This window comes from Salvelinus sp. IW2-2015, linkage group LG16 (assembly GCF_002910315.2).
Source record: "Salvelinus sp. IW2-2015 linkage group LG16, ASM291031v2, whole genome shotgun sequence".
NCBI lineage: Eukaryota > Metazoa > Chordata > Actinopteri > Salmoniformes > Salmonidae > Salvelinus > Salvelinus sp. IW2-2015.
Genome location: NC_036856.1, coordinates 24,622,818 through 24,637,268, shown reverse-complemented (window position 1 = coordinate 24,637,268; position 14,451 = coordinate 24,622,818). Strand labels below are relative to the sequence as shown.

General features: G+C 45.5%; 2 protein-coding genes across 2 annotated transcripts; both read left to right on the top strand.

Moving 5' to 3' along the window:
* Nucleotides 1-3,945: 3,945 nt before the first annotated feature.
* LOC111976078 (proteasome subunit beta type-11-like) lies at nt 3,946-5,403 on the top strand. The gene has a single exon (XM_024004813.3). The coding sequence runs from the start codon at nt 4,068-4,070 to the stop codon at nt 5,319-5,321; it is 1,254 nt and encodes a 417-aa protein (XP_023860581.1). The 5' UTR covers nt 3,946-4,067; the 3' UTR covers nt 5,322-5,403.
* A 4,472-nt stretch (nt 5,404-9,875) lies between these two features.
* Nucleotides 9,876-14,119, top strand: LOC111975877 (proteasome subunit beta type-5). The gene is made up of 3 exons (XM_024004544.2): nt 9,876-10,246; nt 10,853-11,159; nt 13,528-14,119. Exons 1-3 carry the CDS (start codon nt 10,028-10,030, stop codon nt 13,815-13,817), a joined length of 816 nt encoding a protein of 271 aa, XP_023860312.1. The 5' UTR covers nt 9,876-10,027; the 3' UTR covers nt 13,818-14,119.
* Nucleotides 14,120-14,451: the final 332 nt, after the last annotated feature.

Genomic DNA, 14,451 nt, shown 5'->3' with positions numbered 1-14,451 from the left:
AAAGACATTTTGGATAGTGTTCCACGCAATGGAAAATAAATGTTTTATTTGAAATTACCGTCTCACTTAATTCACTGGAGTTATTCAAACTCTATCGAATTGAGAAATAATCATTTGAAATCATGTCAGATTAACAAACACTGTTACAGTGATGCTTGTACGAACTCGATCCCAGTCGCAGAGAAACACAGCAAGCAGAGGTAAGGGTAAATCCAGATCTTTACTTAAAGTCTTGACAGAAACAAGGCAATAGCACAAGAGTGCACTAAACAAAACATAAGACCTAAGCAAGGATCCAGGCCAACAAAGGAACCGAAATAGCCAGGCAACCAGAGAGGGCAATCACACACAGGTGAAACCAATAAGAAACAATTAGGGTAAACTGGAAACTAGAAACAAGGCCATCCAGCAGTAACCTAAGGAAACACACTCAAAATAAAACAGAAACTGTAACAAAAACGCATCCTATTCAATTATTTATATACCCTACGTATGTTAAACATTTTCCACCGTCTCTTACAGCCTGTTTGAGTTCACAACGCCAGGAGCACATCTTATCTTTCACCCAAACACCAGATGTGCTGGGGAGGGAGAGGAATGGCAACCTCGATCCCTCAGTTCGATTAGGAGCGTAATAAAATCAAACAATGGAATGCTGTCAACACTTGATCTTACTAAGATATTGCATTKTTAAAGTGTTTGCCGAAAGCTACTAATAACATATTACTATGAACCATACAGTCAACACTCATTTCACTTGACTTCAACTGATAGACCATGAGTACCATGATGCATGAGATGTTTAATAAAGTATAATAATGTGATGTTGATTTTTGCCCCTCTGCACAACATCGCTTCAGGGTCAATGGCTTTTCTTCCTATCCAGTACAATTATTCAATAGAGTAGGTTAGTTCCATGAAGTCTATTTACCTTCCTTATATCATTCTTCATTTTCTGGAAGGATTTTTGGGTTCATGGAAGCTGCTTTCATTCTCCCACTGTTTGAAATGTCCTGATAGAGAGGAGGAAAAGAGAGTCACTTTCCTCCAAAGAAAAAGTGTGTAACGTTAAGAATAAAAAAAATGTATGCTTATTCCCAATTGGAATTTAGCCTCTGCGTAACCTCTCTAGGGTCAGAGGTCACCATAAAGCAGAACCTGCTTGGTATCCGGGCCCTTAGCTGTAATCCAGTCAGGGTTATTCTCCAGCAATTAAGATGTTCAAATGTATAGCCTACTTTGAGCCTGTGTAGCCTACTTTGACCAGAATGGTCTCAGCTCTGATTTAATGTTTTGACCAGGGGCCCTGAACACTTGGAGGACGAACGTGTTTGTCTCCCCATACGGATATGTCTGTCTATTGTTTGTCTAATAAACCTTTATAGAATTTGTTCGCCTTATCCTTGTATACAGAGTTTCCACACCTTGGGCAAATTCACGATTCCTGACCAGTGTAGCCTACCATTTTTTAACACAGGTGTGCAAGTTTTTGGCTCATAACGTTCGTCGTCTGAAGATGAGGATCAGCGGACCAAAGCGCAGCGTGGTAAGTGTTCATGTTAATTTATTAAAACAGAAACACTAAACAAAACAAAGAGAATGAAACGAAACAGTCCTGTCTGGTACAGCCACAAAAACAGAAAACTACCCACAAAACACAGGTGGGAAAAGGCTACCTAAGTATGGTTCTCAATCAGAGACAACGATAGCAAGCTGCCTCTGATTGAGAACCACACCCCGGCCAAACACACAGAAACACAAAATATAGAATGCCCACCAACTCACACCCTGACAAACCAAAATAGAGACATAAAAAAGGAACTAAGGTCAGGGCGTGACAGTACCCCAAAGGTTCGGACTCCGACCGCAAAACCTAAACATATAGGGGAGGGTCTGGGTGGGCATCTATCCGCGGTGGCGGCTCTGGTGCGGGACGTGGACCCCGCTCCACCTTAGGCGTGGCCCACTTAGGTGGCGCCTCTGGAGCGGGGACCCTCGCCGCCGACACCGGACGGGGACCCTCGCAGCGGGCCCCGGACAGGAGGGCGACTCTGGCAGCTCCGGACAGGAGGGCGATTCTGGCAGCTCCGGACAGGAGGGCGACTCTGGCAGCTCCGGACAGGAGGGCGACTCTGGCAGCTCCGGACGAGGCGATTGGCCGGACAGGAGGGCACTCTGGCAGCTCGGACAGGAGGGCGACTCTGGCAGCTCCGGACAGGAGGGCGACTCTGGCAGCTCCGGACAGGAGGGCGACTCTGGCAGCTCCCGGACAGGAGGGCGACTCTGGCAGCTCCGGGCTGGAGGGCGACTCTGGCAGCTCCGGGCTGGAGGGCGACTCTGGCAGCTCCGGGCTGGAGGGCGATCTGGCAGCTCCGAGCTGGAGGGCGACTCTGGCAGCTCCGGGCTGGAGGGCGACTCTGGCAGCTCCGGGCTGGAGGGCGACTCTGGAGGGAGAGACGCAGAGACAGCCTGGTGCGTGGGGCTGCCACAGGGCCCACTAGGCTGGGGAGACCTACAGGAGGCCTGGTGCGTAGAGGAGGCACCGGATAAACCGGGCTGTGGGGGAGCACTGGAGCTCTGGTGCGCAGCCTTGGCACCACTCCTCCAGGCTGAATGCCCCACTTTAGCCCGGCCCCTCCAGAGTGCAGGCACAGGTCGAACCGTGCTGTGGGGGAGCACTGGAGATCTGGTGCTTACCGTTCGCACCTCTCCATTAGGCTCAATGCCACTTTATCCCGGCACGGGCGGAGCGCAGGTATAGGACGAACAGCACCCTCCCAGCGCCCCGGAGACCCAGTACGCAGAGCCGGCGCAGGATACCCTGGGCCGAAACGGCGCACCGGAGACCCAACACGCTGAGCTGGCACAATCCACCCTGGCTGATGCCCACTCTCGATGGCACTTGCGGGGGGCTGGCCTATAGCGCTCCGGGCTATGAAGCGCGCACTGGCGACACCGTGCGCTTCACCGCATAACACGGTGCCTGACCACTACACGCTGCTTCCGGTAAGCACGGGGAGTTGGCTCAGGTCTATCGGCCTGACTCCGCCAATCTCCCTGTGTGCCCCAAAAAATGTTTTGGGGCTGCTCTCGTGCCTGCTGCGCTGCTCTGCCTCATTTGCTGCCTCTCAGCTATAGCTGCCTCCAGCTCTTTTTTCGGGCGGCGATATTCCCCAGCCTGTCTTCCAGGTCCCTTACCGTCAATATCTCCTCCAAGTCCAGGAGTCCTGAACCCTCTGCTCCTCGTTACCACGCTACTTGGTCCGTTGGTGGTGGGTAGTTCTGTAACGTTTTTCGTCGTCGGATGAAGAGTAGTCGGACCAAGCGCAGCGTGGTAAGTGTTTCTGTTAAATTTTTAAGAAACAGAACACTAAACAAAATAACAAAGAGAATGAAACGAAACAGTCCTGTCTGGTACAGACACAAAGACAGAAAACAACTACCCACAAAACACAGGTGGGAAAAGGCTACCTAAGTATGGTTCTCAATCAGAGACAACAATAGACAGCTGCCTCTGATTGAGAACCACACCCGGCCAAACACACAGAAATAGAAAACATAGAACACAAAACATAGAATGCCCACCCCAACTCACACCCTGACCAAACCAAAATAGAGACATAAAAAAGGAACTAAGGTCAGGGCGTGATACTCACCAATAGGGGATAGACTGAACTACAGACACATAATCTCATTTCATCAATCTAAATCAACGCCAGTACAATCAGCATATCAATATGATTTATGAGACAGGTATCGTGTTCAAAAGCACAGTTTTCGATGACTGGCGTGGCTTACTCCACACTTTTTATGCGTCCCAGTAATGAGGTAATGTAATGCTATTGATGTCATGCTACTTGTTTGGACAATACAACTGAGGGATCATTTACTATATAAAAAGGATGCAATTTACTACATTTAGGTCAGTGCATCCCCAATCACAGAGACAAACAGACCCCGACCTGGACTCTCAAAGAAGAAAAAACATAAGAATCAATGATTAACAGTGGAGGGGAATTAAATATGGATAAATAGGTTACTTTCCATATTGAGTGACACATTTTTCAATGGCATTACAGGATCTGTGCGGTTTCAAGGACTATTTTCTCAACTCTAGATGGAATTTTCCAGCTTCACATCGCATGGCCCAGGAAGACACCTGCATGCTTTTTGGGAAGAGAACCAGAGATATATCAAGCAGGGGATTGTCGTGGAGCAACAGTGAGAGCCCACTGCATCTTTATATACCAGCTGCGGAATACCTCAGTGAAAGCCCAATACAGTTTGGCCAAATCAACCCCAACACTGCAACAAACCATATCACCCCCCTTCACCAGGATTCAAACCTACCTTTCCTCTCTTTTCCTCCTGGCTTTCCTCCCTCCTCCTCTCCCTCTGTCCCTCTGCCTTTCCCCATGTCTCATGGTACCACAACCCTGGCCTTCATGTTCCAGGGGGGAGTGATAGCTGCAGCAGACACACGGTCCAGCTGCAATGGGCTTGTGGCCTGCCCAGCCTCCCAGAAGATCCTGCCTGTCCACTCCCACTTGGTGGGCACCACCTCGGGCACATCCGCCGACTGTGCCCTATGGAAGAGGATCCTGGCTCGGGAGCTCCGGCTTTACCAGCTCCGCCATGGCAGAAGGCTGTCCACAGCTGGTGCTGCCAAGCTACTAGCCCACATGCTGCACCCGTTTAAGGGCACTGAGCTGTGTGTGGCAGCCATCTTGTGTGGTTGGGACGGAGGTGAGGTGGAAACATGTCCTCTTGAGCATAGCAGCAAAGGGGCGGATCAGCAAGAGAACAGATCAAAGATGGGGAATGAAACAGACGATCTGTCAAAGACATCAGAAAGTGACTCAATCTCTGAAGCAGAGGCACGGGGAAGGAATCCGTGCCTCTCACCAGCCATGAGTCGGCAGCACTGTTCTGCTAGAGGTAAACAGCTAGGGCTCTCTGGCCCCAGCTTGTACTACGTCTGCAGTGACGGGACTCGCCTGCAGGGAGCGCTGTTCTCTGTGGGCTCTGGCTCGCCCTATGCCTACTCTGTGCTGGACGGAGGGGTACGGTGGGGGCTGACGGTGGAGGAGGCCATCTCACTGGCCAGAGAGGCTGTGTACAGGGCCACACACAGGGATGCATACTCTGGGAACTGTGTCGATGTGTACCATATCACCTCACATGGGTGGACTCGCAGGGACAGAGAGGAACTGAGAGAGGAGTATTACAGAGAGAAGGAGAGAGAAAGAGTGAAGGTGAAGGAAAGGAGGGAGAAACAGGAAGGAGTGGAAGATGGGCAGAGCAGTGGTAGAAAGAAGTGAAACTAAAGAAGGATAAAGAGAGTTGGAAATAAAGGCTTAGAAGAAGAAAGAAAACAAGAAACTTGTAAGCGACCAAAAACTGTACCCTACAGGGTTTTACTGAGATTGTTTGTAGACCAATGAATATTGATCCTTTTTGTAAACATCATAAATTAAATTAACATAATTTATGTTAATTTATGTTCAAAACCAGATTATGGACTAGATTATTCACATTATTCACATTTATTCTTGATAGAAATGTAGTGCTTGATTTAGAATTTAGTCTTGAACCACAATGACGTTGAATTAAAAACATATTTATTTCGGAGAATTCATCAGAAAAATAATTTCGGAGAATTGCCAAGACGTCTCTGGAGGCATTAATGCAAGATGTCCCTGGACTGCAGAAGGAAGGTGGGCCACAACCTGGTCCTCAACCTGCATCTACCTTGTTTCCTGTGAATGAGACAACCACAGGGAGTCTACGGTAAGGCTCATAGAGGTTGTGAAGGAGGCTCCTCTCCTCTGGGGTCGGCCCAGGCTGCAGGGCTGGATGAGGATGTGCGGGCCCTGTCCACATGATGGAGGCTCTGTGCCTCTCGGGAGATAAAAGGGGCACGATCTGCCAGTAGAAAGAAGTAAGGCCAAGAGGTCACTGTTGGGTGCGCCTGCATCTTATCAAAGGATATGCATGGTTCCTTGGGGTAGTATGGTTGAGACTTCCAAGACTTAACAGTCACCAGCAYACAGGTAATCTCTGAAACTATCCATAAGAAACATGTACTCACGCCTTTCCTCTTCATTTTCAATTTTCAATTTTCAAAATTAAGCTCTTGGAAAGTTTCTTGTCTTTATAAAATAAAATAAGAATTTAGAAGCATAATTCAAATCTAAATCAAAATCAAATCAAATTATTTTTGTCACATGCGCCGAATACAACATGTTCAGTGAAATGCTTACTTACAAGACCTTAACCAACAATGCAGTTTTAAGAAAAATACCAAAAAAAATTGCCATGGAAACAGAACACAATACAGCTTTTATGACATTATAAGAACTGTGATGTCATTCATTGTTTAGGTATGTTGACGGGAGGAGGGGAGAATGTGGAGGCGGGATAGGTTAATAAAAATAATAATGATATGAATTTATTACATTTCTATAGCGCTTTTCATAGAATCTCAAAGCGCTTCAAGAGCAAAAAAACAAACAAGCAATATATCATGACAGGTCAACCAAGGTTGAAGATGAGGTGAGGCTGTAAAATCCATAAAATAATTTTTGAAGGTAAATCAATCATACTGTGTGTTCAGAGATCTTCAGTACAGTAAAACTACATGTCATTTCTCTCAACAAATAAGAAATATGTATCATGAAGCCTAATACTGCATTTTCATCATTGTGAACCATCATATTTTCATAAAGATTTTTCTTTATCATGTGTAAACAAACTTCTACCAAATAATAACCCATAATGAACTTCTATAATATCGAAATACCCTTTTCCTCTCTGCCTATAGAACTATGGGGCAAAACAAAGGGGGTTGGCTTAGATTGTTGACAACATAAAAACTATATTTCGTCACCAATGTTTATTGAAKATTTTTAAATAAATGTGCACAATGAGCAGTTGTTGTCTCTCAAATACATTGTTACAGTTGTTGGTTAGCTAGCGAGCAATTTTTTTGCCATATTAGCATAGACTTGACATCAGTCAAAGCATCTCAAAACAAGACATGGTATCAAGAACAAGCCACCTATGATTCCACACATGGCAGCTTCTTGACATTGTGGCTAGCTATCTGGCCATCCAGAATCACAACAACACACAGACTTCTGCCCCATTGAAGCATGTGCATCGTTTTCGTAACCCATCTGTAGCTGACAATGAACTATAGGGAATCATCCAAATATCTTAGTGGGGCCAACTACAATTACTGGGTCATCTCTTYGAGATGAAGGACTCTAATGTCCAAAATCCCATTTTAGCATGGGCAGCCCCATTGAGGACTTTCTCCATTTTGAAGTAGTCAGCTGGGTGCGATTTCCTATGCGTTAAGGAAGGGTCACATAATTCCACACAGGTCATCAGGAGGGATCGSCCAATGCATTATACTTGTGAGCAAACATTCCATAACTGCAGGTGGCAGTAAATCGCCAACCTTGGCTTTATACCGGTTCAAACAACACACTCCAAGTGGCAGTACATACCCTTTTAGTTTGTTTACCAACTTATAGAAGTAGATGGCCTCAATGGTGGTGCCCATGCTTTCACAGACGCCATAATGGGACAGATACAACACAGATAGGATCATGCCAAGCCATACAGAGGGTACTCTAGTAAACAAACAGCAGAGACCTGAGGACACCATCCAACCTGGAACTGAGTGAGTAGTGTTTGGTCTGATGCTATTTTGAAAGCCAAGAATAAAAATCAAAAATCAAAATAAAGTACATGGCAATGATATATTTTACTTTATGGGGACTAAATGCTGAGTTAAGGCTCCCAGGCTTGCAAGGACAGACCAGATACAAATTAAATTAGCACTAAGGAGTGAAGTAAAAGGTGTCGAGGCCTTTGGGCCCAACAAGTGGCAGGAGTCTTTGAAGCATCCTCTGAAGCCCCCTCCTGCTGTTCAAAGACCATTCACTGCCATTTTCTACAAGAAATCTGCCTCAGAAATAAAAGCTTCTCCCAAGTGGGTGTGACACCTACTCCCGGTACCTGCTGCACTGCTGCTTGGATTCCACCTGGCGATCTGTTCACAGTCTGCCATGGCCTGTCTCCCCTGTCTGGTACAGGTACCCCCACCACACTCACCACTCTCTCCCGAGCTTTCGCTCGCCTCCAGCACTCACACACTGTTGGGGTGAGTGACTCTGAACTTACAATGGCTATCCCAAAGTCATTATATATTTAATTTTTTTCTTCTGCATTTTGCTATTTGCCTCATGACTCCTGCACACTTTGTTGACTACAAACTTTCTTTKCCCAACCATGGGACAGACTATGTATGTTCCCACACTAGGGACTCTGACTCTCTATTGGTTACTCAGACTTTGGCCTCCCATCCTATTCTAACCACCTCTCGCTTTGTAATCATGTTACCTGATGAAATTGCTGTACAATATGATCTTGTTGCCATCTGATGCACATTCAGATGTCATAAATCAGCACTGCAGAGCTCTCCCTGTCCTATGCCGTGCCTTGATTGTATTACTGTTGATGACATCTGGAAATGTGCATGTATACCCTGGCCCATCTTCTGTTGCTAGCCTCAATTCTGACTTGTGCTGATATCTGCTTCACTGATTTCTGCTCTCGTAAAAGCCTGGGTTTTCTGTATGATAACACAAGAAGCTTATTACCTAAAATGGATCAATTGAAAGTGTGGGTTCACAGCTCCAATCCAGATGTGTTGGTCATTACTGAGACGTGGTTAAGGAAGAGTGTTTTGAATACTGATGTTAACCTTTCTGGTTCTAACCTTTTTTGGCAAGACAGATCTTACAAAGGTGGGGGAGTGGAAATCTTTACCAAGGATCAACTTCAGTGCTCAGTTGTCTCCACCAATTCTCTCCCAAAACAATTTGATTTGTTGGTTTTAAGCATTAAACTTTCAAATAGCTCTTTGTTGACTGTTGCTGGGTGCTATCGTCCTCCATCAGCACCGGCCTGTACCCTACCTGCCCTAAGCTCTCTCCTGGCCCCTTACACTAAATCTGAATCTATCATCGCCAAGCCTATCTCCAAACTTGTTAACTTGTCTCTGCTTTCTGGGGAGGTTCCCATTGCTTGGAAGGCAGCCACAGTTTGTCCTTTATTTAAAGGGGGAGATTAAGCTGATCCAAACTGTTATAGGCCTATTTCTATGTTGTCCTGTTTATCAAAAGTGTTGGAAAAACTTGTCAATAATCAACTGACTGGCTTTCTTGATGTCTATAGTATTCTCTCGGGTATGCAATCTGGTTTCCGCTCAGGTTATGGATGTGTCATTGCAACCTTAAAGGTCCTCAATGATGTCACCATTGCCCTTGATTCTAAGCAATATTGTGCTGCTATTTTTATTGACTTGGCCAAAGCTTTTGATTGCTATGTTGTTGTCTTAGGTCTCTATATGGTGTTGTGTTGTCTCTCTTGTTGTGATGTGTGTTTTGTCCTATATTTATATTGTATTTATTTTTTATTTTMTATCCTGCAGGCCTTTTGCCTTTTGTTAYGCCGTCATTGTAAATAAGAATTTGCTCTTAACTGACTTGTTTAGTTAAATAATGGTTAAATAAAATGAAAAAATTAAATAAAATGCCGCATTTAAAACAACTGGGAAATCGGAAAAATACGAGGTCAAATCATGACATCGGTGATCCGTTCCGGTCGAAAAGTCGGAGCTCCAGAAAGAGGTCTAAGTTCCCYAGTTGAAATTCAGAGTTGGATGACCGTTCAAATCGTTTTTTCCCCAAATCGATTTTTTCCAGTCGGAGCTCGATTTTTCCGAATTCCCAGTAGATTTGAACGTACGGAAGTCGGATATTTCCGAGTTCCCAGTGATTTTGAACAAGGCATTATTTATAAATAATCATTGGATACAATGCTGCGTCCTTTGGCTATCTTGAGATAACCCCGAACGATGTTCAAAACAGTGACGTATTTCCTTTTYCCGGCAAAATTGGTTCGATAACAACAGAAGCCCTACCCTATCGTCATCATCATCCGTAGTTCAAAGATGGCTCTTGCTAGTGTGTTGCAGAGTGAGTCAGTAGATTTTTCCAACTATGGTCGCCAGCGTCGTGGCTTCGCCAGTGGTTTGTATGAAACAGAGTTGGGTTTGGAGTCTGTTGGAGGAGATAGCCTCTCTTTCGCTCTGAGAACTTCGTGCTCTAACGGAGATGGACCAGATAGAAAGATTGAATTCCTCCATGGCACAACCACTTTAGCCTTCAAAGTAAGTATGCTAGCTAATTTTCATGGTAGCTAGCTAATATGCTTGCTAGCGAACGGTGGCTATCGACATAGCTAACTTTAGTTAGTTAAGAATAGTTCGCCAACAGTTTGCACGATAGCTAGCTAGCTTGTATCATCAAGGAATTAACTGTAACGCTAACGTTATGAAACGCCATTGTCACAATTTAAGAGAAGTTAATCACGCGTCCACGTACATTTTGCTTTCTATACCTAGCTAACGTTAGTTAGATCTTTAGTTGGGCCATGTATTACTGAATATGAAATAACTAACTACAGCGTTCCAATGCAAAAACATTAACTTACTGAACCAACGTGAGGTGCAGCCCATAAGCAATTCTCACCTGTGACAGCTAACACTTCCAGGTCACCTGTGTACCTACAAGTGACCTATAACCCCATGTGAAAGGGCTCCTAGTAACATCCTTAGACAGACAACACAAACAACATATTGAATGAGAACATAGTCAGACTAAAATAGCTAAAATGGCCATGGAGGAGCCATCTCGATAGGCTACTTGTTTAAACTATTACATCTGAAATAATCAAGGCTAACCATTGTCTTCTGCCTCATATCCATTCTCCCTAGTTTCAGCATGGTGTCATTGTGGCTGTGGACTCCAGAGCCACAGCCGGCTCCTACATCGCCTCCCAGACAGTGAAGAAGGTGATAGAGATCAACCCCTACCTGCTGGGCACCATGGCTGGAGGTGCAGCTGACTGCAGTTTCTGGGAGCGCTTGCTGGCCCGCCAGTGCCGTGTCTATGAACTCCGCAACAAGGAACGCATCTCAGTGGCAGCTGCCTCAAAACTGCTGGCCAACATGGTGTACCAGTACAAAGGCATGGGCCTTAGCATGGGAACCATGGTGTGTGGCTGGGACAAGACTGGACCAGGTATGGATATGATATGAACTGTGTGCGTCACTGTTCTAGCTTAATAGCAGTATAGTATCCCTCACTGTCGATGTCCTCTTACTGGGCTCAAACAAGTGATCCTCTGCTTTGCAAACACACAGGACCGCCCACTTGACAACTTGCTAGCCAGTTGCTCCACCAAAAAGTAAGCCATTCAGCAACATGAGTGGAGACATTTGAAGCTGTGGAGTGAACTTACAGTACGATCTTGTCTCTGTTACACGTGCACCAACTGACGTCATAGTCTAAGCTGGATAGGGACAATATATATTAGCTAACCCATTCTATCAAACATAAGATCAGCCCTGATAAATCTAAAACTAGGTTCAATCAGGATGGAAGATCCATGTTATAGCGCGATTGAAATGTAAAGGGATTTTCCGATTGAGCCGACGTGCATTTTTTACGGCAAACATCTTTAAATTTCAATCACTATAATGCGGATATTCCGTGGTCTGGATGAAATCTAGACCCTAATCTCTATCAGATCTTGCGGTCTTAGACTGCAAGATTGGACAACTAGGGATCTGAATTTTGAATTACACACATGTGAGCCACAAACTCAACAAAAAAAGAAACGTCCTCTCACTGTCAACTGTCTTTATTTTCAGCAAACTTAACATGTGTAAATATTTGTATGGACATAAGATTCAACAACTGAGACACAAACTGAACAAGTTCCACAGACATGTGACTAACAGAAATTGAATAATGTGTCCCTGAACAAAGGGGGATCAAAATCAAAAGTAACAGTCAGTATGTGGTGTGGCCACCAGCTGCATAAAGTACTGCAGTGCATCTCCTCCTCGTGGACTGCACCAGATTTGCCAGTTCTTGCTGTGAGATGTTACCCCACTCATCCACCAAGGCACCTGAAAGTTCCCAGACCTTTCTGGGGGGGAATGGCCCTAGCCCTCACCCTCCGATCCAACAGGTCCCAGACGTCCTCAATGGGATTGAGATCCGGGCTCTTCGCTGGCCATGGCAGAACACTGACATTCCTGTCTTGCAGGCAATCACGCACAGAATGAGCAGTATGGCTGGTGGCATTGTCATGCTGAAGGGTCATGTCAGGATGAGCCTGCAGGAAGGGTACCACATGAGGGAGGAGGATGTCTTCCCTGTAATGCACAGCATTGAGATTGCCTGCAATGACAACAKGCTCAGTCCAATGAAGCTGTGACACACCGCCCAAGACCATGACGGACCCTCCACCTCCAAATCAATCCCGCTCCAGAGTACAGGCCTCGGTGTAACGCTCATTCCTTCGACAATAAACGCGAATCCAACCATCACCCCTGGTGAGACAAAACCACGACTCGTCAGTGAAGAGCACTTTTTGCCAGTCCTGTCTGGTCCAGCGACGGTGGTTTTGTGCCCATAGGTGACGTTGTTGCCGGTGGTGTCTGGTGAAGACCTGCCTTACAACAGGCCTACAAGCCCTCAGTCCAGCCTCTCTCAGCCTATTGCGGACCGTCTGAGCACTTATGGAGGGATTGTGCGTTCCTGGTGTAACTCGGGCAATTGTTGTTGCCATCCTGTACCTGTCCTGCAGGTGTGATGTTCGGGTGTACTGATCCTGTGCAGATGTTGTTACACGTGGTCTGCCACTGCGAGGACGATCAGCTGTCCATCTATCTCCCTGTAGCGCTGTCTTAGGCGTCTCACAGTACGGACATTGCAATTTATTGCCCTGGCCACATCTGCAGTCCTCATGCCTCCTTGCAGCATGCCTAAGGTACGTTCACGCAGATGAGCAAGGACCATGGGCATCTTTCTTTTGGTGTTTTTCAGAGTCAGTAGAAAGGCCTCTTTAGTGTCCTAAGTTTTCATAACTGTGACCTTAATTGCCTACCGTCTGTAAGCTGTTAGTGTCTTAATGACCGTTCCACAGGTGCATGTTCTATATTGTTTATGGTTTATTGAACAAGCATGGGAGACAGTGTTTAGACCCTTTACAATGAAGATCTGTGAAGCTTAATTTTTTWTTWTTTTMTTTTACAAATTATCTTTGAAAGACAGGATCCTGAAAAAGGGATGTTTCTTTTTTTGCTGAGTTTACATGTTGAAGTAGCGTAAATGTCATATCTCCCATGATTTTATAAATGTATGGCACATCCTTCCCCTTAGGGAGGGAAAGCTCCTATTAAGGTGCACTAAAGACAAAAATCGAAAAGAGGAACACACCGTCCTATCACCTCAGACCACAGTACAGCAGCCGTCATTTATTTTTATTTCCCAACGATTCTACATGTTCAATCTCCTCCATTCGTCGACACCAACAGGTGATTTACTGCACATGGCTAACGTTCGCTAATATTAACATTTCACTTTCTCCCCCTTCCAGGTCTCTACTACGTGGACTCTGAGGGGAACCGTGTGTGTGGGGACCTGTTTGCGGTGGGCTCTGGCTCCATGTACGCGTATGGCATCGTGGACAGCGGTCTGAAGCAGAAGGACCTGACAGTGGAGGAGGCCTGTGATCTGGGTCGCAGGGCCATCTATCAGGCCACATACCGTGACGCCTACAGTGGAGGACAGGTCAACCTCTACCACGTCCACAGTGAGGGCTGGACCAGAGTGTCCCAGTCAGATGTCCTAATGTTGCACCAACAGTACCAGTCAGAGAAGGCATAGAGAGGAGATGGTTCATGTATGGCGAGAGAAGGGCAGGGGTTAATAGAATGTAGGGGAGGGTAGATGTTATGTGACAGCCTTGGGGAGACCATTCAATCAAAAAAGAATGGTGTTTACACACATCCAAGCTTGGCACAGGATCTGGATGACTAATATTAAAGATATTTGTAACCTGGTTGTCACTACATTTTCCATGCTCTGCCAGGGATAAAGGGGTGTTGCTACGGAGTGGCGTTGTTGACTTTAATTTTTTTTATTTTGACTGCTCTAACATTTTCAATAAATGTTCTCATTCATTCTCATCTAATGTGTGCTTTTTATTTTATTTTATTGGTAGCAGTGAATTGAACAGACCAGTAATAAGATTCCATTATTGTCATGAAGGATTAGGGCAAAGGAAATATGAGTTTTCAGTGAAAACAGCAATAGCGCTACTCTCACTTTCAAGGCTAAAGGAATTAACCAGTTTCAGTATGCAGCCCAGACATCAAATTTTATTTGTCACCTGTGCAGACCTTACAGTGAAATGCTTACTTACAAGCCCTTAACTAACAATGCAGTTAAGAAAATACCTAAAGGGGAAAACACATAACATTAAATAGCTATATACAGGGAGTATAGGGGTAATATGTAC